The following is a 22,126-nucleotide window of genomic DNA, read 5'->3' on the forward strand; positions in this document are numbered from 1 at the left end:
TCAAGAAATTCCAAAGCTTGACTGCTTGAGCTGAAAAACCAGTCCCTGTTTGATGTTTTCGAACACCCACCAGAATTAGTGTACACAAACAAACCCAAAACCGATAGCCCCCAACTCACCAAGCAAAACCAATAGTAAGAGCAGTCCCAACAATCTCAATCCTCAACTTATACACAAAAGCCCAACTGACAATTACATCCGCCACTGGTAGCAAACAGAATCGACAAGCTTCTCCTTCTGCAATTTCTTTAAGAAAACCCCATTGGGAAAAAACAAAGCAGGAAGAAGAACAGAGATGTATCAAAAATTCAAAACAAGAGAGATCGATAGAGTTTCATACCTTGTTTACGAGAAAGTGAAAGAAACATTGTTGCTTTGGAGATTCATTGGTCTGCGTCGCAGACTGAGGCTACTGGACAACAAAGGGTGATATTTTCCACAAGAAGGGAATTTGGGTGTGGATTGCTTGAGGCATTTCGCTTTCGAAGATAAGTAGTGTGAGGCTCCATCGAAAGAAAGATTGTTGCTTTGGAGTTTCCTTGGTTTGCGTCGCAGACGGAGGCTACTGGACAACAAGGGGTGAGATTTTCCACAAGAAGGGAATTTGGGTATGGATTGCTTGAGGCATTTCGCTTTCGAGGATAAGTAGTGTGAGAGTCTTGTTGCTTTGGAGATTCCTTGGTCTGCGTCGCAGACTGAGGCTCCTGGACAACAAGGGTGAGATTTTCCACAAGAAGGGAATTTGGGTGTGGATTGCTTGAGGCATTTCACTTTCGAAGATAAGTAGTGTGAGGCTCTTTGTTGCTTTAGAGATTCCCTGGTCGGCGTCGTAGACTGAGGCTACTGGACAACAAGAGGTGAGATTTTCCACAAGAAGGGAATTTGGGTGTGGATTGCTTTAGGCATTTCGCTTTCGAAGATAAGTAGTGTGAGGCTCTTATTGCTTTGGAAATTCCTTGGTCTGCGTCTCAGACTGAGGCTACTGGACAGCAAGGGGTGAGATTTTCCACAAGAAGGGAATTTGGGTGTGGATCACAAATCTGACCTACTGAGTAGTGTGCGGCTGTGAGCTGCTATGGGAGACTGGGAATACACGCTACTTTTACAGATAATTTTTTTCTTCTTTGGGCTGGTATGGGCTAAAGATAGATAGATAGATAGATAGATAGATATATATATATATATATATATATATACAGATCCTATCCAGAGCGAGGCATCGCTTTGAAATTTCCAAGTGAGGTTAGGGTTTAGGGTCACTTTTCAGTCGCATATCTACATCTCAACCGTTCAGTTTCTAGGTACTAATGTATAGATCATCTCTGCAAAATTTCAGCCAAATTGATGGTCGTTAAGGCATTGATAACTCCCTTAAAGCTAGTACGGTTCAGGTTGGACAAATTCAGTTCGTCCATTGGTTTAAGCGAGTTAGATACCTTAAAGACCATCAATTTCGTTGAAATTTTGCAGAGATGATCTATACATTAGTACCTAAAAACTGAACGGTTGAGATGTGGATATGCGACCGAAAAGTGACCCTAAACCCTAACCTCGCTCTGAAATTTCAAAGCGATGCCTCGCTCTGGATAAGATCTGTATATATACACACACACACACACACACACTTAAGGATTTTGGCCTAAAATATTGTCTAGGCTTGAGCCCATATAACCTCTTACATCCTTCCGCCCCTGGTGGCAAGTACCTAAACATGAAAGAGGTTGCCTAACCCAAATTAGGCCAATTGATTGAATTCCAATGTGTGTGCATACATTTCCAAGAAGTTAACCGATCAGGTACAACAATTTATGAGCAACTCCAACAGCTTTCTTATATTTTGATTTTACTCTATTTTAGAGAAAAATGAGTCTCTTTTGCTCCAACGGATTTCCTATAATTATCTCCATTTTAGGGATAGTGAGGAAAAAGAAAATCAAATTCCTTAAATTTACAGCAATCTCTAAAATTTTAAGGAATGATTATGGAGATTTTAGAGATAGCTATAAAATAGAGAATCTGTTGGAGTGGGAGAAGAAAAATCGGTTAAAGTTTTGACTTTTGCTTCCCTATAAGGCTATAATACAAAAATTATAGGGAAGCTGTTGGAGTTGCTCATATGCATAATGCACATAAAAGTGTCGCTCTTATCCATCAATCTCACCTAATGTCAAAAGGGCAATGATATAGGGCCTCAATGAGGCCTAAGATTTGTGGCCTCAATCCTAGGTGTCAAACCATGTCATCTATACACCTCACTAATTTGTCAAATCATGTCATGTCATTCTTGAATAAAAAGACTATCTTATCATTTCAAAATCTAATGGCTCTAAATTATTTTAGATTTCTTCTAGAAAAATACATTATTATTATTATTATTATTATTTTATTATATATATATATATATAATTCGTCTAAAAAAAATTATATTTATATATTTTTGTGAATATATATATTTATCTATAATTCGTCAAAATATATATATATATATATATATATATATATATGTTGTTGAATATATAACGGCTCTAAATTATTTTGACTTCCTTCTAAAAAAAATATTGTTTGGTTTTTTTTCCTTTCTTTATTTTTCATTATTTTGGATTTTTTTTTTCATTATACATATTCAAAAAAAAAAGTATGGGTGTGTGTATATATTTATATACATATATATATATATGATTCGTCCAAAAAATTTATATATTTTGGATGGAGAATTAATGTGGTGTGTGTGTATATATATATTAATATCATAATTAAAATCCATGAAATCTGGTAAATTGAAGTAATATTTAAATCTTTTAATAAATAAATTTAATAAAATTAATGGAAGATTAGTTACCTTACATTAACAAGTTAATTGGAAAAGTCAAAAATTAAATTGGATTCACAAAAATGGAAAGAAAATGTATTTAAATTGTAATTTTAACTCATAAAATCTGGTGATTGAAAACCTAGCTATCTAAATTTATTGGGAAGTTGATATCTGAAAAGATAAATTTATTGGGAAGTTGATATCTGAAAAGAAATTGCTTAATATGGAATACAATATATTGCACATGAGGAAATTAATTTTTGAAAGTATACTTGTTTTGTTGATCCTAAATTTTTCAATAGACAATAATGATTTTTAAATGTGAATGATAGCTTCTATTTTAGTGCAAATATGTCATTAGAAAAAAATTCTCAGTGAACTCTACTTGTTCATTATTAGCTACTTAGTACTTTTTTGTTCGTATAAGACATGTTAGTACTCAGCTGACTTTCAATTTCAACGTGAATGATATATGGCTTCAATTTTAGTGTGAATATGTTATTAGGGAAAGATTCCCCGTTGAACTTTACTATTGGCTACTTAGTACTTACTTGTTCGTGCAAGACACACTAGCTTATTTTAAGTTTCAATGGATGATGGCTTCTATTTTAGTGTGAATATGTCATTCGGGAAAGGTCTCCAGTAAACTTTAATGACTCATTATTAGCTACTTAGTACTTATTATTCATGTAAGACATGCTAGCTAACTTTAAATTTCATTATGGATGATGACTTCTATTTTAGTGTAATTATGTCATTAGGAAAAGGTCCCCAGTGAACTTTACTAGCTCATTATTGGCTACTTAGTACTTATTTGTTACTGTAAGACAATTTGGATGATGACTTCTATTTCAGTGTAATTATGCCATTAGAAAAAGATCCTCAATAAACTTGACCGGCTCATCATTGGCTACTTAATACTTACTTGTTCGTGCAAAACATGTTAGCTCTTTCAGTTTCAGTAGATGATGGCTTCTATTTAAGTGTGAATATGTATTAGGTAAAGGTCTCTAGTGAACTCTACTAGCTCATCATTGGCTACTTAATACTTACTTGTTCGTGCAAGACATGTTAGTTCTTTCCGTTTCAGTAGAGGATGGCTTCTATTTAAGTGTGAATATGCCATTAGGTAAAGGTCTCCATTGAACTCTACTGGCTTGTCATTGGATACTTAGTACTTATTTGTTACTGTAAGACATGTTAGCTGACTTTAAATTTCAGTGTGGATGATGATTTCTATTTCAGTGTAAATATGCCATTAGGGAAAAGTCCCCAGTAAACTTTACTGGCTCATTATTAGCTACTTATTACTTATTTGTTCGTGTAAGACATGTTAGCTGATTTTAATGTTAATGTGGACGATGACTTCTATTTTACACCTTCCTTAATTGCACTTTTTATTTTATTATTGCTGTGTTATACACCTATTGTTCATTGAATTTCTACATCATATTAATAACATTATGATTGTTTTTTCATGTAAAAATAAACGAACGGTTGTATTTATGAAGTCTCACTTGACCTTTAAGGAACACTTCCTAATGTTGAGTTTGGATGCGACAATATTAAATTATCGAGATATTTTGAAATATGATGGAATCTAGAATATTATCAATTCAATTTATTAATGACATTTTCTTAACTCTTTAATTACCAGATTTTGTAGGTTTTAATTACGATTTCAATACATTTTCTTTCCATTTTTGTAGATCCAATTTAATTTTTGACTTTTCTAATTAACTTGTTAGTGTAAGGTAAACTAATCTTCCATTAATTTTATTAAATTCATTTATTAAAAAAGTTGAATATTACTTCAATTTACCAAATTTGATGGGTTATAATTAAGATATTAATATATTTTCTTTCCATTTTTGTGGAATTAATTTTAAATTTGACTTTTTTTTAATCAATTTAAAAAAAAATTGTGGGTTAGAATTATGACATTAATATATATATATATATATAAATATTTATACCATATTAATTCTACATCGAATATACATATATAAATTTCTGTACGAATTATATCTATACATATATAATATAATTATATATATATATATATATGTTTGTGAATATATATATATATATATATATATATAATTCGTCAAAAAAAAATTATATACAAATATGTGTTGTGTGTATAAATATATATATATATATATATTCACAAACATATATATATATATAATTATATATATAACAAAAAAATATATATATTTTATTTTTAGATGAAAATCAAAATAATTTAGAGCCATTAGATTTTGGAAGGATAAGATAGTCTTTTTACTCAAGAATTACATGGCATGATTTGGCAAATAGGTGATGTGTGTAGGTGACATAGCATGACACCTAGGATTGAGGCCACAAATCTTAGGCCTCATTGAGGCCACAAATCATTTTCCATGTCAAAATACTTACCAACAAGAGTGAGAAATAAATTACAATATATAAGTGGGTTGTTTACTACTAGTTAAATCATGTTTTTTTTTTTTTTTTGGTATGAAAATTCCACACCTAGGAGCACATGTGGCCAATTTAAAGAGAATTATGTCTTTTGGGAAGTAATAATGGATCATATAAACATATTTTAGTTTGCAATGGATTTAGTTTGGATGATCAATGGATTTAATGCTTGAACCAAGTAAAGTGGAATAAGTCGATGCATGCATATTATATACTCTAATTATCTTAATACACCACACCGGAAATTAATCGTCTCTTGGAACTGGTCTATACATATATTAACAGGCTCTATTTTGATCATTACACAAAATCAAACCAGCAAATTATTTTATATGAAGAGATACTGATTAAAATTAACAAGTTGGTCAGTTTCCGTCTATATAAACTCAAACTCGTGGATGTTCAATACTCATTCACCAGCAATACAAAAGAACTTGCCATGGCTTCTCTTCGATCTTTCCTAGTCTGTATTATAGTTTTAGCTGCCATTGTTATAACACCATCGTCTGCACAACTAAGTGCTGGCTTCTACAACAAAGTGTGTCCTCAGGCACTTCCAGCCATCAGAAAAATTGTCCGTCAAGCTGTCAGAAATGAACCGCGTATGGGAGCTTCTCTACTGCGTTTGCACTTCCACGATTGCTTTGTTAACGTAAGTTTAACTCGGAATGAACACTTTATTGTAACAAATTAATTCGATCCACAGTTCCTAACATTATATTATCATGACATTTATTCATGTTTATATACTGTTGACTACTGCAGGGTTGCGATGGATCAGTTCTGCTAGATGACACTTCGACATTCACTGGTGAGAAGACAGCCAGACCAAATGCCGGCTCAATCAGAGGATTCCAGGTGATTGACCAGATCAAAGCAGCTGTCGACAAAGCTTGTAAGGGTAGTGTTGTCTCATGCGCTGATATATTAGCCGTTGCAGCTCGTGATTCTGTATACCTTGTGAGTGCAAGCATTTTTCACCTCTTGATACCATGCACACTATCATTTGTATTAAGAGAGATTGAACTGAATCCCAGAAATGGAAAGCTTAATGATATTTCTGTGTGTGCATTTTAGCTAGGAGGTCCTGAGTACAATGTCCAACTGGGCAGAAGAGATGCAACAACAGCAAGCACAAATGATGCGAACACGAACCTGCCTCCCCCATTTTTCAGCTTCTCACAGCTTCTATCTAACTTCCAATCTCATGGTCTTGACCTCAAAGACTTAGTACTCCTCTCAGCTGCTCACACCATTGGACTTGCTCGCTGCACTACCTTCAGAGCTAGAATTTACAATGACACCAACATAAACGCCAAATTTGCAGCTTCTGCTAAACGAAGCTGCCCGTCAAATGGTGGAGATAACAACTTACAGCCACTCGATGCAACCACAAAGAAATTTGATACAGTGTATTTTAGTTCCTTGTTGAAATCAAAGGGTCTCCTTCACTCTGATCAAGAGTTGTTCAAGGGCGATGGGAGTGACAGTGATAAGCTGGTGCAACACTACAGCGTGAGCCCATCTGATTTTTGGAAGGACTTTTCTGCTTCAATGATCAAGATGGGTAATATAAAGCCTCTTACTGGAAATGCTGGTGAAGTGAGACTCAACTGTAGGAAGATTAATTGATAACAAAAACATATCCTCAGACAACAAACTATTTTGAGTATTCTATCATCTTGGTGTTCATGATTGTGTAATCTTGTTATGTACCCAAAAGGCAAACTATCTTGATTCTAGTTCAATAATAAAATTGTAAAAGCTCTCTTTGAAATTCCAAGTACACTGTGAATGTGAATACCATTCTCTCTTCATTATTTTTTTTCCATTTTGAATCTAAAAGCCTACATTAAATTCTCATCAACTTATATGATGGGTTTAAGGCACACCGTATGGGATTTAGAAAATGAAATACAGAGTTGAGCTAGAAAAGAAGTAAATCTCATGCTACAACATATATGAAATTCGTGTATATCTAGCGAAGCAAAGATTTCAAAGGTATAAAGCTGTTGCACATTGTTACTCGCATTTACACAAAATGAAGTATATAGATCATTAGAAACTAAGATGTCCTTACAAACTCAACAAAGTGTTGAATCCCTGCAAGTCTTCAAAACAACACTAAGGTCCTCACATATAACTGGCTTATATGACGTCTCTTTCATAAATAACATGATCTGTTATAGACTTATTGTGAATATGACTTGTAAATACACTGGTTCTCTGCCAAAATTTTCTCCCAGGAAACGCTTGGCTAGTTTTGTCGGTTAGAAAAGCCTAGCAGAAAATTCCAATTTTATGAAAGAACTAAATTTTCTCCAGAAGTTCACTAATGATTGTGATTAAAATCCCTAGATCTATTTAAGTACAGGTCCATTTTTATATCCACCGTTACCTTAGCTTGCAAGGCTTCAGAAACTTGAAAACACTTGACACTTTCTTAAATGGCAAACACCTCCAACTGATTGAACATGATCCAGCTTGACTAGGTTAAATTAATCAGTAAGACTCCGGTGCTTGCGCCAACTTTTAATGTCTATTTCGGGAAGAAGACAAAGATGAATAGTTTATACAGAATCCCGCTTCTTGTTCCTCACACAATCTGCAAAAGAAGATTTCTCACTATGACCATATCCAAGAGGCCAGGGCAACACACTAATTAGAAAATGGTTAGGTGGACTCCTACATTATATTGTTATAAGACTAGAACATAATGATATCCAGGTCAACAACACCGTTTATAGACCAAGTCTTACTGGGGAGTCGATGGTGAATTCAGATGGAAGATTACTGCATTAGAACCGAAATCCAAATCCCATTCAAAATTTGCAGACGTGGGAAACTTCTTTCCTTGGTTCTTGATTATTTCAACGTAATTCCGATCCTTAGAAGTTGACATTGAAATTGGACACAAACAAAAGACAGCTACTCCATGGTATAATGTTCAATTTGAGTTTCTGATATATTTATACATTTGACATTTTCCTTCTACTTCCTTTTCATATGACATGTTGAAAGCTACAAATACAATGCATTTAACATCTAGTTGAGATTTCGATAGGCTGGCAACTCCCATGTCAACTGTGATTCAGATGAAGTAGGTAATAACAACTTGAATTGTTATACATATCCCTAATTTAGACCAACGAGGGTCGGTAGGAATGATGGAACCCCCTCAGGGACTTTTTGCTAGAACTCAACATCTCCTAAACATTGTAGGATTCAGAAATAAGCCCCAATTGGATCGTAGGAATTGATACAATTTCACTTCCATTATAATCGTTCATACACGGATTGAAAATGCATCTAGTTCAAGGATTGAAAATGCTTTACAAAATACAGAGAAGATGATCAGAAATTACATGGCTGAAACAACTTGCTCACACTCTTTTAAGTCTCAAGCTTGGTGAATATTGTGTATAGCTGCAGTGATGCTCTTACAATCAAACTCCATGATCTTCATCCAATTCTCAAAGTCCCCAATTTCCTGTTACACAAAACAAACCACATCACAACAAAATCGGGAAAAATAATAATAATAAATAAAAAATGAAAAGTCTCTACCTTGATGGCAGTGTTCATAGAATGAGTGACGGTGAGCCACTGATCCGTTTGCTTGGTGAATCGGGTAATGGTGGCCGCCAAAGCCCGAATCTCAAGCTCGATTCGCTTCTCGTTTACGAACGACTCTTGCACGCCGCCGTTCACCGCCTCCACCATCAGCTCCGCAGCACGCGCCGCCTTCTTGATCGCGTCCTTCTTCGCCCTATCTGCTTCAATTCAATCAAAAAATCTAATTAACACTAACTGGAACCCTAATTTCAGTGACCGACCGATTTGGGAAATTTCAATTGGGGGGAATTGAGTAGTGACCAACCTGTGCGTTCGCGAAGCTTGAGGGAGTTGTGGTGGTGGTCCTGGATCAATTGGAGCAGAGCGTCTTCTATGCTACCTGGTTCCGGCTCCGGCGAGAATGACGACGTCGACGGCACGCCGACTTGGGCGAGTGGAAGAGAAGATTGCGTGTACATAGCTCAGTCGAGTCTGGACCAAACGGTCCCGTCGGAAACACTTTAATCCATTTCGTTTATGGGCCGACCCAATTGTTAGGCAGGCCCGTTTATTGGGGATGGGTTTAGATGGGAGATGATTTGTTGCGGCCCATTGATTAGGCAGAGGTCAATAATCGGAGAAGAAAAGTCAAAGATAACGTGTTGGATACTCTTAAATTAAAGCAGTCGAAAGGGATTTTCTGGTAGGGAAGGCGGCTAGCTGCATGAAAAGTCTAAAGATGATTGCTTGAAGTCGGAGCTCTAGTAGGTTTGTTGGTTAGGTTTGTTGCTGTAGTCGAAGCTATGTGTTTGAAATTGAGCATCAAACTTCAATAGCTAGGATTGTAATGCACGCTATGAACATGTTAGAACATAAAGCATATTCAATTATGTTCTTCGTTTGTAAGTTTTTAGTTTAGGACTAGACTATTAGCAGCACTTTGTTCTCCATCGACTCTTACAGCTAGAGGAGCTCTTTGTGAATGTAGTAATTAGTCTAACCACATTTGTTCTTGATTCAATCAGACTTGTTATGATCCACTCAATAAATATAATCAACTAGATATAAACTATAAATCATAATACAAAATTTTACCTGTTAATCTGTTATGAAAAGTGTGTGCGTAAACTGTTAAACAAGACTAACATAATTATTATTTTTTATATAAAAAAATAAAAGAGGTTGATGTATTTGTAAGAGCATAACTAAAGCATGCTCTTTCAATTTTTATTTTTTCCATTTAAGAAGATAATATTATCCCGGCTATATATTACTCATATCATACAATAACTTATTCCCCTCATAACATATAAGAAAAGAGCGAATATTGATTCATTGCACCTTGTTGAGTCATAAATCATGACTCATCGCGGAAATGACCAAACTTCGATTATAAAGCATCTTTCGAAAACTTGCAAGTTTCAAATTAGTGTGGCTGCATATTTTGCAACACGTACACTAATTATAAACCTAGCAACATATATAGATCTCTATACAATATTCTATGCGTAATTAAACATTCATAAGTTGGTCAGTTTCTGGACTAGCCTCATCTTTATTCTGTTTGAAGTGACTACGAGTAACCTTTGAAGGTTCTTTTAAATTTTGACTGATGTACTATGATGCACGTGTTTTTAAGCTTGGTATAACTATTTACTAAAGCAACCCTTCAAGAAGACGGCTTTTATGTAAGAGTATTTTAACTACAAAACATCGCTAATGAGTGATGTCGGATTATATCCAAATCTATCTCGAGTATTCACTTAGCAGAAGGTGGAGTTGACTCAAACACATGTACCTCCCGGGTTTATAGTCATGATCTGGATGGTATACCAACGGCCCTGTACCACTTGTGCTGGCACTTTGTCGGTTTTTGAGTCTCCATTGTTGCAATTGGATTGAGTCTTTTTCAGTGTTGTGGTGTGATGGAGAGTATGTAGCTCCTTTTTCGTTTCCTTGGACGATAGAAGATAAATTACAAGTTGGCAATAGTGGCTCCAGCTAACTTTTAACTTGTAACAATTTTTTCTATATGAATGAAATGCCTTCATTGGATCAAAGGAAAACTTCCGCGCCTGCAGTACAGCTTTTGACAGGTTTGTTTTTATGCACAGTATGAAGTTTGAGTGAACTGTGACTGTCTCATGTCAATGAATGAGCTCGATTGCATTTCAGGGGCGGAAATACCTTATATCATGTAGGGGTCCCGACCATTTATCTAATCTTCACTTAATTAACTACATATACCTCATAAAACTATATAAGACTTGCCTTAATTCAATACTTGCCTTAATTCATGCAGCAAGAAGTAGAGAAAAAAATAAAGAAATAATTTAAAACTAACAATACTTAATGTGTATTAATTACTCAATTTATAATAAGAAGTATAGAAATGTTGCTTAGGTTTAGATATTTTGTAATAAATTATCATTGATGTCTAATTTGTTCAATTGTTTTATTATTATGAAATTTAATAATGTGCGTCGGATTTCTTAAAATTAACATTATTATTTTTTATATCTCATGTTTTATATTTGGACCCCCCCCCCAAGTTTCAAATCCTGATTCCGCCCCTGTGCATTTGGATAGAAAAACTACACGAGAAAGATCGATTACGTGAGAGTGAGAGTCCAGCAAGATCAATCTGCAGTACTGTTTCTGATTTTTGTTTTGCGTGGCACACCTAACTTTAAATTGTTGATGGATTTGAAATAAAGATTGATCCCAGCGACCTAACTACAGCTATATATAGGATGCTTAATTGGAACCATTGCAACTCGTATCCAATCAAACCTAGCTATTAATAACGGTATGACGTACTTGTACTATAATATTATTACGTTCGCGTCAATGAAGATTTTTGGGATCCATATGATTAATTACCACAAATGGCAATTGCATTGTAAATATTTTCACAGTCGATCGATCGAAAGTAGAAACTGATAAAATGTCCATTTCAAACCATAGCTCATAGCTGGAACCACCAAGTATAGTACTCGCCAATAATTGGTATATATATCAAACCTATAGTAGCCAGCAATATCATCTAAAAAGTAATGCCTAGTTGATGTTTAACTTGTATTCAATATTTACAATGTTAATTTTAACAAAAATTCATTTGAATATGCATGCACAAATTTCATATCTTTAGGTCTTATATTTACTGGAAAATTATTCTATACATCGACAGTGCAAATGACCCAACAGTCCAACACTTATAAAATGATCTCAACTCTTGATATTTTTAATTAATATTTTTATTAATAACCTAAGAGTGTATTTAATATAATCTAACCATCTATTTATGTTGGTGCAAGTGCACGTCAGTGCACTGAATCCTCCACCTTATTTACTGTGTACTTATTCTCATTATAGTATGAAAATGTACATAATAAATGAACAAAGGTTAAATTTCTAGGTAAAATTTTCTTTTCTTGAGGGAATGTCTTCATTAAACCAATAAAACCCTAAATCTTTCTAGTCCCAATAGAAAATTCTAGCCAGCTAGTATTGCCCATTCTTTTGAACAGATAGGTTAGGTTGTGAAGGTATATGTTAATCTAGTTTAATGATCCTTTAATTCATTTTCTAGAAGAGATCTTTTGTTTCTTAGTTTCTCTATTAATATTGCTGGTTTTACCATTCTAAAGGAGCTACAGTATTGGAAATTATTCTATGCACCGACGGTGTAAGTGACCCAACGCTTATAAAATAATCTCAACCCTTGATATTTATTATTAACTTTATTTTTAATAAACAAAAAGTGTATTTAATGTAATCTAACCATTCATTTATGTTGGTGCAAGTGCACGGCGGTACTCTGAATAATCTCTCGCTATAATATAGGGAAAGCACATACACAACTTGAAGTGAGAAAGGTCTTCACAGTTACTTTAGTCATATTCGCATTAAAGCAGATTGGAAGTTTCTGTATAGAATGGGGCAGCCTGGAAATTCTCAATTTTCTTTCCCCAGTTTCCCTTATCATCGAGAATTATTGACAATTCTAGCTAATGCTGAATCGTTCATCTCATTGCGAGACTTTTACAACATCGTTTTCCATATTAATAATTTGATTTCACGTCCTATCCACTGTTTTGGATCGAACATACTTCGACCAAAAAAGAACCAATCGATTCTGTGGTGGAAAAAGCAAGATATTGAATTGATCTTTCCATATGCCCTGCAGGGTTTCTCACCCAGAACCCTAGAAAGTTTCGAAGACAAAACTGAGTGGACCCTGAATGATTTGACAAATTGGAGCTGTAATTAATTTGACCGTCCTACTTAGTTCATTTAGCCTAGCTAAACGTTTTGGGGCATGCCCTGTATTCTTCCTTATTCAATCAATAAATTTCTTGGTTCTACTTTTATTTAATAACTATACGTAGAAACGAATATTGGCATGAAATTGTACCCAAAAACAAAAAATAAATGGCATGCAATGCAATATAATACTAGTCTTTCGGATTAGGTAACCTGCCAGTGCCAACCCCTCCATCTCCGTCCTTCTTCCCCTATATATACTTCTATTCCACCACCATATTTTCCAACTAAACACACTCTTTCCACTACCGTTATTGGTTTTGAAAACAATGGCTTCATCTACAAGATTTTCTTTCTGTTCCGTAGTGGTCATTGTCACTTTGGGTATTCTTGCTGGTTTCACAGGGAGATCTTCTGCTCAACTCTCAACGAATTTCTATTCGGGAAGCTGCCCTAAGGTTTTCAGCACTGTCAAGTCCGTTGTACAGTCCGCGATCTCCAAGGAAAATCGCATGGGGGCTTCTCTCCTTCGCCTTCACTTCCATGACTGCTTCGTCAATGTAATTTCTACCAAATTTCTCTCTAGTTAACTATATATCTGTTGATTTAGACGTCTTCAAACTGTTTTTATACACAAACTTCTTACCTAGCTCTAGCAAAATGGTAGTGGATATAAAGTCACTGGTTTCTTATAACGAAAATGAAATATATCAGGCATGTTTGATTAATGTCACGTTACATATAATCCTTAATTTTATTTTTTTAGACCAAAAATAGATCCCTAATTAAAATTGACAATTAACTAATTTAATTTAGTCATGCACTTATTTGTTATATGTTTATAACATGGACGGAAATAATGTTAAATATATCGCAGAAACTGTCTCACTTTAGCTCTTCTTATCTAATCATGGTGTCACATCTACAATAATTTAGGATCATCAAGAACAAAATTTTACCTTTGTGCCAAAAAAACGTACACTCGATCGGTGTAAATAGTTTGGTGCTTTTGTATTTGCGACCCAACCTACTGACGTCCGATTAAATACTATTTATGAGCCAGGGGCTAATGCGCCTTGAAAGTTGTAACATTTGCAGTAATCTCGAATAGGCTGATTAGAAGCATTCAGCTTTAAGACATATGCATGTATTGGTATATGGAAAAAGGTACTAAAGTTGTTTGAAAATCAAGAAAGCCTAAAAGCTCAGCATTGTCAACATCATCTTTAGCTTTTTCTTGAAAAAATAATAACACCAACCTCATGCATGTAGACTTTTCAAGCTTCATGCATGAACAAATTGAAATTAATATGTTTGTTTACTTATTTGTTAAAGTAACTAATAATTAAGATTATGCTTAATATATTGATAACAGGGTTGTGATGGGTCTGTACTCCTAGACGACACTTCTTCTTTCACTGGTGAGAAGACAGCAGGTCCCAACAATAATTCAATTAGGGGATTTGAAGTCATTGATAAGATAAAAACCCGGGTCGAAAAAGCATGCCCCGGCGTCGTTTCGTGTGCTGATATCCTTACCATTGCCGCTCGAGACTCCGTTGTGATTGTGAGTTAATCTTCCACAAAAACACATGAGGAAATTAATTAGATGCTAATTAATTAGACAGAATAATATCCAACATATATAATAATTAAGGATCTGAGTTCTCTTAATTAACACTAGATTAAACTTTTAGTTTGCTTCAAATTGCTGCAGCTTGGAGGGCCAAGCTGGAATGTTAAACTTGGAAGAAGAGATGCCAAGACTACAAGCCTTGCTGCTGCCAATAGTGGTGTCATCCCTCCTCCCACATCTACCCTAAGCAACCTCATCACTAGGTTCCAAGCTGTAGGCCTCTCTACAAGAGACATGGTTGCTTTATCTGGTAAATCATCTGTCAGCGTATCTCCTCTTTCGGAGAAACTTCATCTCTTGCAACAATCTAATATGTTATGGTTTGAATAATTTGACATGTTATGTTATTTATGTTCTTCAAATAAAACAAAACATGCATGTCATTTTGTTAGACTATCATAAATTTGAACTTGATTAAACTTTTGTTTGACATTGTTAGAACTAAGATTACACAAATTAGGACTCAAAGTACAACTTTGACAATAAAATTTGTTCTCACTTTTGTAAATGTGGGTATGAGATACCCACCACTGCACTAGAATTTCCCGACATTGTTTGTGTTTGGTAGCGCTTTAATTTATTAGAAGCAATGTTCTAAAAAACGGCCGCCTAGGCGGCAAGGAACCGCTCCGATTTTGGCCTAGGTGTTTCCCTTAGGCGCTGGGCTACTAGGCGGGCTAGGCGGGGACTAGGCGGGCTAAGCGGTGGTGCTAGGCGGTGCTAGGTGGGGCCTAGGCGGTCATAAACCCTAATTTATTCTATATTTTGACTATTTTTATATTTATAATTAATTTTTAGACTTTAAATATTGTCATTTATATTATTATATGTCATTAAAATAATTTAAAAATTAAATTAAAAAAAACCGCCTAGTCCCCGCCTAGGCCCCTAGGCGCTAGTCCCTGAGTCACCGCCCGACTAGCGCCTAGCGTTTTTTAGAACCTTGATTAGAAGTGATGAAGCATATAGAAATCTTTTGTTAAAATTCAAGGGCTTTGTGTTTTTTACCTAGTCTAAATACGTTGTTGCAATCTAAAATATATGGAATTAAGTATTAGCTACCAAGCAAGTCCTAGAAATGCTTCTGTCAAAATATGATGATATTCCAAACTATTAATAGCGCAATTGCTTTTACATGATTATTCCAGGAGCTCACACAATTGGGAAAGCAAGGTGTACAAGTTTCAGAACACGCATATACAACGAAACCAACATCGATGCTTCATTTGCAAAGACCAGGCAGAACAGTTGCCCATCAACCACTGGCTCAGGAGACAACAACCTTGCACCTCTTGACACTCAAACTCCAAATAGCTTCGACCCTAAATACTTCCAGAACCTCATCAACAAGAAGGGTCTCCTCCACTCTGATCAAATACTGTTCAATGGTGGATCCACAGACTCATTGGTTAAAACATACAGCGCCAGTGCAAATACGTTCAATTCTGACTTTGTTAAGGCAATGATCAAGATGGGAGATAATAAACCACTCACTGGGTCTCGGGGTGAGATTAGAAAAAACTGTAGGAAGCCCAATTAATCTTGGACATGGAGATGGAGAATCAATTGCAAGCTAAAGCTGTGATTGATTAATTAGCCCGCAAATTAATTGGCATATATATAGTTCTTATGACTTCGAACTTAATTACGAGATGGAGTGTGTGTGTGAAATAAGTTTTTTTTTTTTTGGTCTGAGTTTGTGAAATGAAGTTTAGCTATAGCTAATCTTTTTAATCATTTTAGAGAATAAAAATATCATGAGATACAAAGATACAATCTATTGTAGAATTTTCTGCGGCAAGCAGAAGTACATGTACATGTGGCACAGTGGCAGTGAATTTGCTTCCTAGTAATTGTGTGCAAAACCTTTTCATTGATTAAGGCCATGAAATAACCCAAGCTTCCTACCTTTTTTTTGGCTGAAAAGATACTTCACTTAACAAGAAACAGAGAACACAGCAGCAGCTGCTCCAACAAACAAAGGAACAGCAGTAGGCCTCATCAAAAAGCCCGCGGATCAAGTGGGCCGATGGAGGCCCACAGGCCCGCAGGGCTTTTGGCCCGGCCCGGTCCGTCAAAAAACCAGCAAAAGCCCGCCTTGGTGGGCCAATGGAGGCCCGCAAAAACCAGGCCCGGCCCGTAAAAGCCCGCAAAATATTTTATATATATATGTGTGTGTGTGTGTGTTTATATATATATATATATATATATATATATATATATATATATATATATATATATACAGATCCTATCTAGAGCGGAGCTCCGCTTTGAAAATTAAGGTGTGAAATTCGAGTTTTGGGTCACTTTTCAGTCGCATATCCACATCTCGACCGTTCAGTTTTTAGGTACTAGTATATAGATCGTCTCTGCAAATTTTCAGCCAAAATGATGATCGTTAAGACATTAATAATTGCCTTAAAGCTAGTACGGTTCAGGTTGACAGATTTAGTCCGTCCATTGGTTTAAGCGAGTTAGATACTTTAACGATCATCAATTTGACTGAAAATTTTCAGAGATGATCTATACAGTAGTACCTAAAAACTGAACTGTCAATATATGGATATGCGACCAAAAAGTGATCAAAAATTCGAACTTCGCAGGTTAATTTCCGCTTTAGATAAAATCTGTATATATATATATATATATATATGTATGTGTGTGTGTGTTATATATATAGATATATCTATATGTGTGTGTGTGTGTGTTTATAACTATATATATATATATATATATAGACACATATAGATATATATTTGTGTGTGTGTTTATATAGATATTATATATATAGTCATATAGATATATATATATATGTATAGATATATATATATATATATATATCAATATATCATATATGTGTGTGTGTGTGTGTTTATATATATATAGAGAGAGAGAGAGGGAGAGAGATATAGATATATATATATATATATAGATATATATATATATATATATATCAATATATCATATATGTGTGTGTGTGTTTATATATATATATATATATTAATATATATGTGTGTGTGTATATAGAGATATATATATATATATATATGTGTGTGTGTGTGTGTGTGTGTGTGTGTGCGCGCGCGCGTGTGGAAGTTCTTATACTATTATACTTCTATATAAAATATGTGCATATATATATATATATATATTCTACATATCGGTTGACCAATCCGATCGGATTCGAAAATATGGTGAAATTGGCTAAATTTTTTACCACACTCATAATTTATTGTAATAAACTCATCCAACGGTCGGTTTTTCCATTTTCTTTGAATTGATAGGGGTTGTTCTTTGGAGTGTATGATATATAAATATAAGTTTATAAGAGTAACTACGTTTGACCTAGTTGATCGAATTCGAAACGAGAACTAAATTGGCCGGATTTTCTACAACCACCATAAAACATTACAATCTTTCCATCGAGTGGTTGGTTTCTCCGAATTCATTTTCTACTTCATGGTTGCTTTAGAATGAACCTAAACAATTTAAATGCAATGTATAAGTCATACAACTATAGGAATAAAATTGGTATAGACCAATGTGTTTGTAATTAAAATTAATTTTTTTTATCTTATGTCTATGCACATCCATTGATGGAATATATACAAACATGATGTGAAAAAATAAGCACGTTTCGCAGTTGTCACGGCATCGGTCAACCAATAAAACATATAAGTGACTACGGTTGACCAATCCAATCAGATTCAAAAATATGGTGAAATTGGCTGAATTTTTTACCACACTCATAATTTATTGTAATAAACTCATCCAACGGTCGGTTTTTCTATTTCCTTTGAATTGATAGGGGTTGCTCTTTGGAGTGTATGATATATAAATATAGATTTATATGAGTAACTACGTTTGATCTAGTTGATCGAATTCGAAACGATAACCAAATTGGCTGGATTTTCTACCATCACCATAAAACATTACAATCTCTCCATCGAGCGGTTGGTTTCTCCGAATTCATTTTCTACTTCATGGTTGCTTTAGAATGAACCTAAACAATTTAAATGCAATGTATAAGTCATACAACTTTAGGAATAAAATTGGTACAGACCAATGTGTTTGTAATTAAAATTAATTATTTTTATCTTATGTCCACGCACATCCATTGATAGAATATATACAAAAGTGATGTAAAAAAATAAGCACGTTTCACAGTTGTTACGGCATCGGTCAACCAATAAAACATATAAGTGACTATGGTTGACCAATCCGATCGGATTCGAAAATATGGTGAAATTGGCTAAATTTTTTACCACACTCATAATTTATTGTAATAAACTCATCCAACGGTCAGTTTTTCCATTTTCTTTGAATTGATAGGGGTTGCTCTTTGGAGTGTATGATATATAAATATAGGTTTATAAGAGTAACTACGTTTGACCTAGTTGATCGAATTCGAAACGTGAACCAAATTGGCTGGATTTTCTACAACCACCATAAAACATTACAATCTCTCCATCAAGCGGTTGGTTTCTCCGAATTCATTTTCCACTTCATGGTTGCTTTAGAATGAACCTAAACAATTTAAATGCAATGTATAAGTCATATAACTTTAGGAATAAAATTGGTATAGTCCAATGTGTTTGTAATTAAAATTAATTTTTTTTTATCTTATGTCCACGCACATCCATCGATGGAATATATACAAACGTGATGTGAAAAAATAAGCACGTTTCGCGGTTGCCACGCCATCGGTCAACCAATAAAACATATAAGTGACTACGGTTGACCAATCCGATCGGATTCAAAAATATGGTGAAATTGGCTAAATTTTTTACCACACTCATAATTTATTGTAATAAACTCATCCAACGGTCGGTTTCTCATTTTCTTTGAATTGCTATATGTAGCTCTTTGGAGTGTATGGTGTATAAATATAGATTTATAAAAAATTAGTGTATTTAAAAATTTATTTATCAACAAAATAGTATCTATATATAAATATAGATTTTTTTGGGTACAATATAGTTATATAGATTGTTATCTTTGGTTGTATTTGATCATTATCCATTGAATTTCCAAAGCTTGATTAAAAAAAAAAAAACTTGTGTCTTTAAATATTTATTTATAAATAAAGCCCGTGTTAACGTTTGAAAGTTCGGCGGTAGCTGAACCTTTGTTAACGCCGATCCGGTGGGTGGATCGACATTTGTGGTGTTCCCAAAGCCTCCGCTACCTGTCAAATAAAATACAAAGGGCGTCAGAGGGAGACCGCGCTGAGCGGTCTTCAACTCTCCGATGCCTAAGTTAGTCAATGTACTTATGTTGACAAAGTAACAGTAGGTAAGTATTGAATGCCCCCCTAATGAGGAGAGAGGAAAGAACCTTTTATAGGTGAGGAGGAGGCTGATCTCTTCCTTGCTTTCGATGTGTGACTGAAGTGCTTTAGTTCCCAGCTTCAGGAGCTTCTGATGCTGCTTTGGCGCGGCGCGTCGGCGGTGATCTGGGGGTGATCAACCGCTAAGGTTGTAGCCCGCCTGGCGGTGTATCTGTATGTCATTCCTTTGGTTGGAATTAGTACCCTTGGCGGTACACTGAGCGTGGCCCATTATAGCTAATTATGCTTGCAAATGTACATGTATGTACAAGTCCCCCAAGTCCCCAGTCAAGGAGGGCAATCTTGGTTGGGGAGTTGCTTGGCGGTTTGAAGCGTTCTCTTTCGCTAGACTTTGCGGGAGCATAATTAGCGTCAGTGCGTTGTCAACCATGGATTTTGTGAGCAAACGCTTTACACCCTTTCGGGTGGGCCCCTGCTAGGCCCCCCAGGGAGTCCCCCACTCCCCGGCTAAGATAGACCTCCGGATGGCCGGCAAATTGTTCGTTTAGGGGGAGCTGCACGGAGCAGAGGGTGTTGGGTAGCGAACCCAATCTTAGCACCCGAGTGACGGGGGTCAACGTGCCTGATCAGGGCCGTCGTAGACTGTTGATAAGTCCCCATGTCCCATAGGGACGATCTGACCGTAACGCCGCGTGGCGGTCGTTGTCAGAGTGAGGCGTGGCCTCGGGATACGCAGCTGGCGGATATCCCCCCACTGACTGCAGCAGGAAACAACGTCCAGTAGACGTGCGTGGCGATACTTTATTGAGCGATATTGCGTTGAACAAAGCATGCAGTTTGCAAGATGAAAGGGGGTTCCGCCAGAGGTGTGTAGCGGAAGGCACGCCACTTGCATGATGGCTAGGGAGAGGTTCTGCTGGAGGGGTTTCGTTCAGCGGAGACTTCGTCATTTGGAAGATGACAAGTGAGAAGTTCTGCTGGCGGGGTTTCGTTCAGCGGAGACTTCGTCACTTGGAAGATGACAAGTGAGAAGTTCTGCTGGCAAGGTTTCGCTCGGCGGAGACTTCGTCACTTGAAAGATGACAAGTGAGAAGTTCCGCTGGCAGGGTTTCGCTCGGCGGAGACTTCGTCACTTGAAAGATGACAAGTGAGAAGTTCCGCTGGCGGGGTTTCGCTCGGCGGAGACTTCGTCACTTGAAAGATGGCAAGTGAGAAGTTCCGCTGGCGGGGTTTCGCTCGGCGGAGACTTCGTCACTTGAAAGGGATGTACCGCTTACCGGGAGTGGTAAAGCTGCGTCCGCCGATAGTGGACGAGAAGGCATCGATGCTGCCAAGGGGGTCTGCCGCCGTGCACGAGGCGATATTCCGCCAAGGAGTGACACTCCCACTGGTGCCCAACCTACAAATTTTGGTGTGCGAGTTCGGCCTTGCGTTCGGGCAAATTTGTCCCAACATGTGGCGGTTGATGTTAGCGCTGAACTCGTTGTGGCGGCTGTCTGGTTGTGAAGGGCCAACCGTGGCGGAACTGCTGTACTTCTACGAACTGGTATATGTGAATCGCCAAGGCTGTAGGAGGCAGGTGAATTTGAGTCGGCGTGTGGAAGCGCCGAAGCTGATCGAGAATTTGAGGGACTCTATGTCCTATTGGCGGGGGACCTTCTGCGTGGCCACGGCAGGGTGGGAATACCAGGTTGGGTCCAACGAGGGGGAGCCGACGTTTAGGATTAAGTCGGAGTTTCAACCTATTTGAGGTTGTTCGTCGAACATAACTGGCGATTTCCATTTGGCCATATCTTTGGTATTCTTCTAACGATTACAATTTGTTTGTGCAGCGAGCTTGCGCTACAACTTGACGCGTGCAGAAGAGTGCCGCGTGACTCGTATCCGAGGCTGTTGGCGGAACCGCAACCTGCTGGACTTTTGCCTCCTCATCGGTTGGGAGTTGCTGGTCGACCTACGCCTGACCCGTGCCGTTGGTAAGGAGTCCCCGTCACACTGTATCTTCAATTATAGTCCCAGGCTAACCTGTTGTGTTTTTTTTTTTTAGAAACACCGCCGGGTAACACGCGAAGCCGCGACGCCTTTGCCAAAGCTATGGACC

At 36.4% G+C, this 22,126-nt stretch overlaps 3 protein-coding genes across 3 annotated transcripts; 2 read left to right on the plus strand and 1 right to left on the minus strand.

Annotated features, from left to right (window-relative positions):
- Positions 1 to 5,674: 5,674 nt before the first annotated feature.
- On the plus strand, positions 5,675 to 7,084 carry LOC112166451 (peroxidase P7). The gene is made up of 3 exons (XM_024303295.2): positions 5,675 to 5,930; positions 6,044 to 6,238; positions 6,356 to 7,084. Exons 1-3 carry the CDS (start codon positions 5,718 to 5,720, stop codon positions 6,908 to 6,910), a joined length of 963 nt encoding a protein of 320 aa, XP_024159063.1. The 5' UTR covers positions 5,675 to 5,717; the 3' UTR covers positions 6,911 to 7,084.
- A 1,436-nt stretch (positions 7,085 to 8,520) lies between these two features.
- LOC112166648 (biogenesis of lysosome-related organelles complex 1 subunit 1) lies at positions 8,521 to 9,336 on the minus strand. Its single transcript, XM_024303522.2, has 3 exons — positions 9,159 to 9,336; positions 8,846 to 9,051; positions 8,521 to 8,768 (listed from the first exon to the last, which is right to left on the minus strand). The coding sequence occupies exons 1-3, from the start codon at positions 9,310 to 9,312 to the stop codon at positions 8,679 to 8,681; spliced, it is 450 nt and encodes a 149-aa protein (XP_024159290.1). The 5' UTR covers positions 9,313 to 9,336; the 3' UTR covers positions 8,521 to 8,678.
- A 4,013-nt stretch (positions 9,337 to 13,349) lies between these two features.
- LOC112168325 (peroxidase 4) lies at positions 13,350 to 16,588 on the plus strand. The gene is made up of 4 exons (XM_024305448.2): positions 13,350 to 13,659; positions 14,475 to 14,666; positions 14,817 to 14,985; positions 15,884 to 16,588. Exons 1-4 carry the CDS (start codon positions 13,429 to 13,431, stop codon positions 16,273 to 16,275), a joined length of 984 nt encoding a protein of 327 aa, XP_024161216.1. The 5' UTR covers positions 13,350 to 13,428; the 3' UTR covers positions 16,276 to 16,588.
- The last annotated feature ends 5,538 nt before the right edge of the window (positions 16,589 to 22,126 follow it).

The sequence above is a fragment of the Rosa chinensis genome, chromosome 5 (assembly GCF_002994745.2).
Source record: "Rosa chinensis cultivar Old Blush chromosome 5, RchiOBHm-V2, whole genome shotgun sequence".
NCBI lineage: Eukaryota > Viridiplantae > Streptophyta > Magnoliopsida > Rosales > Rosaceae > Rosa > Rosa chinensis.

Excerpts from the sequence above, each read along its gene's own strand:
- LOC112166451 (XM_024303295.2), top strand. The coding sequence starts at position 5,718 with ATGGCTTCTCTTCGATCTTTCCTAGTCTGTATTATAGTTTTAGCTGCC. Across the intron at positions 5,931-6,043 it reads TCCACGATTGCTTTGTTAAC|GGTTGCGATGGATCAGTTCT; the intron begins GTAAGTTTAACT and ends TGACTACTGCAG. Across the intron at positions 6,239-6,355 it reads CTCGTGATTCTGTATACCTT|CTAGGAGGTCCTGAGTACAA; the intron begins GTGAGTGCAAGC and ends TGTGCATTTTAG.
- LOC112166648 (XM_024303522.2), bottom strand. The coding sequence starts at position 9,312 with ATGTACACGCAATCTTCTCTTCCACTCGCCCAAGTCGGCGTGCCGTCG. Across the intron at positions 9,052-9,158 it reads CAAGCTTCGCGAACGCACAG|ATAGGGCGAAGAAGGACGCG; the intron begins GTTGGTCACTAC and ends GAATTGAAGCAG. Across the intron at positions 8,769-8,845 it reads CTATGAACACTGCCATCAAG|GAAATTGGGGACTTTGAGAA; the intron begins GTAGAGACTTTT and ends TTTGTGTAACAG.
- LOC112168325 (XM_024305448.2), top strand. The coding sequence starts at position 13,429 with ATGGCTTCATCTACAAGATTTTCTTTCTGTTCCGTAGTGGTCATTGTC. Across the intron at positions 13,660-14,474 it reads TCCATGACTGCTTCGTCAAT|GGTTGTGATGGGTCTGTACT; the intron begins GTAATTTCTACC and ends TATTGATAACAG. Across the intron at positions 14,667-14,816 it reads CTCGAGACTCCGTTGTGATT|CTTGGAGGGCCAAGCTGGAA; the intron begins GTGAGTTAATCT and ends AAATTGCTGCAG.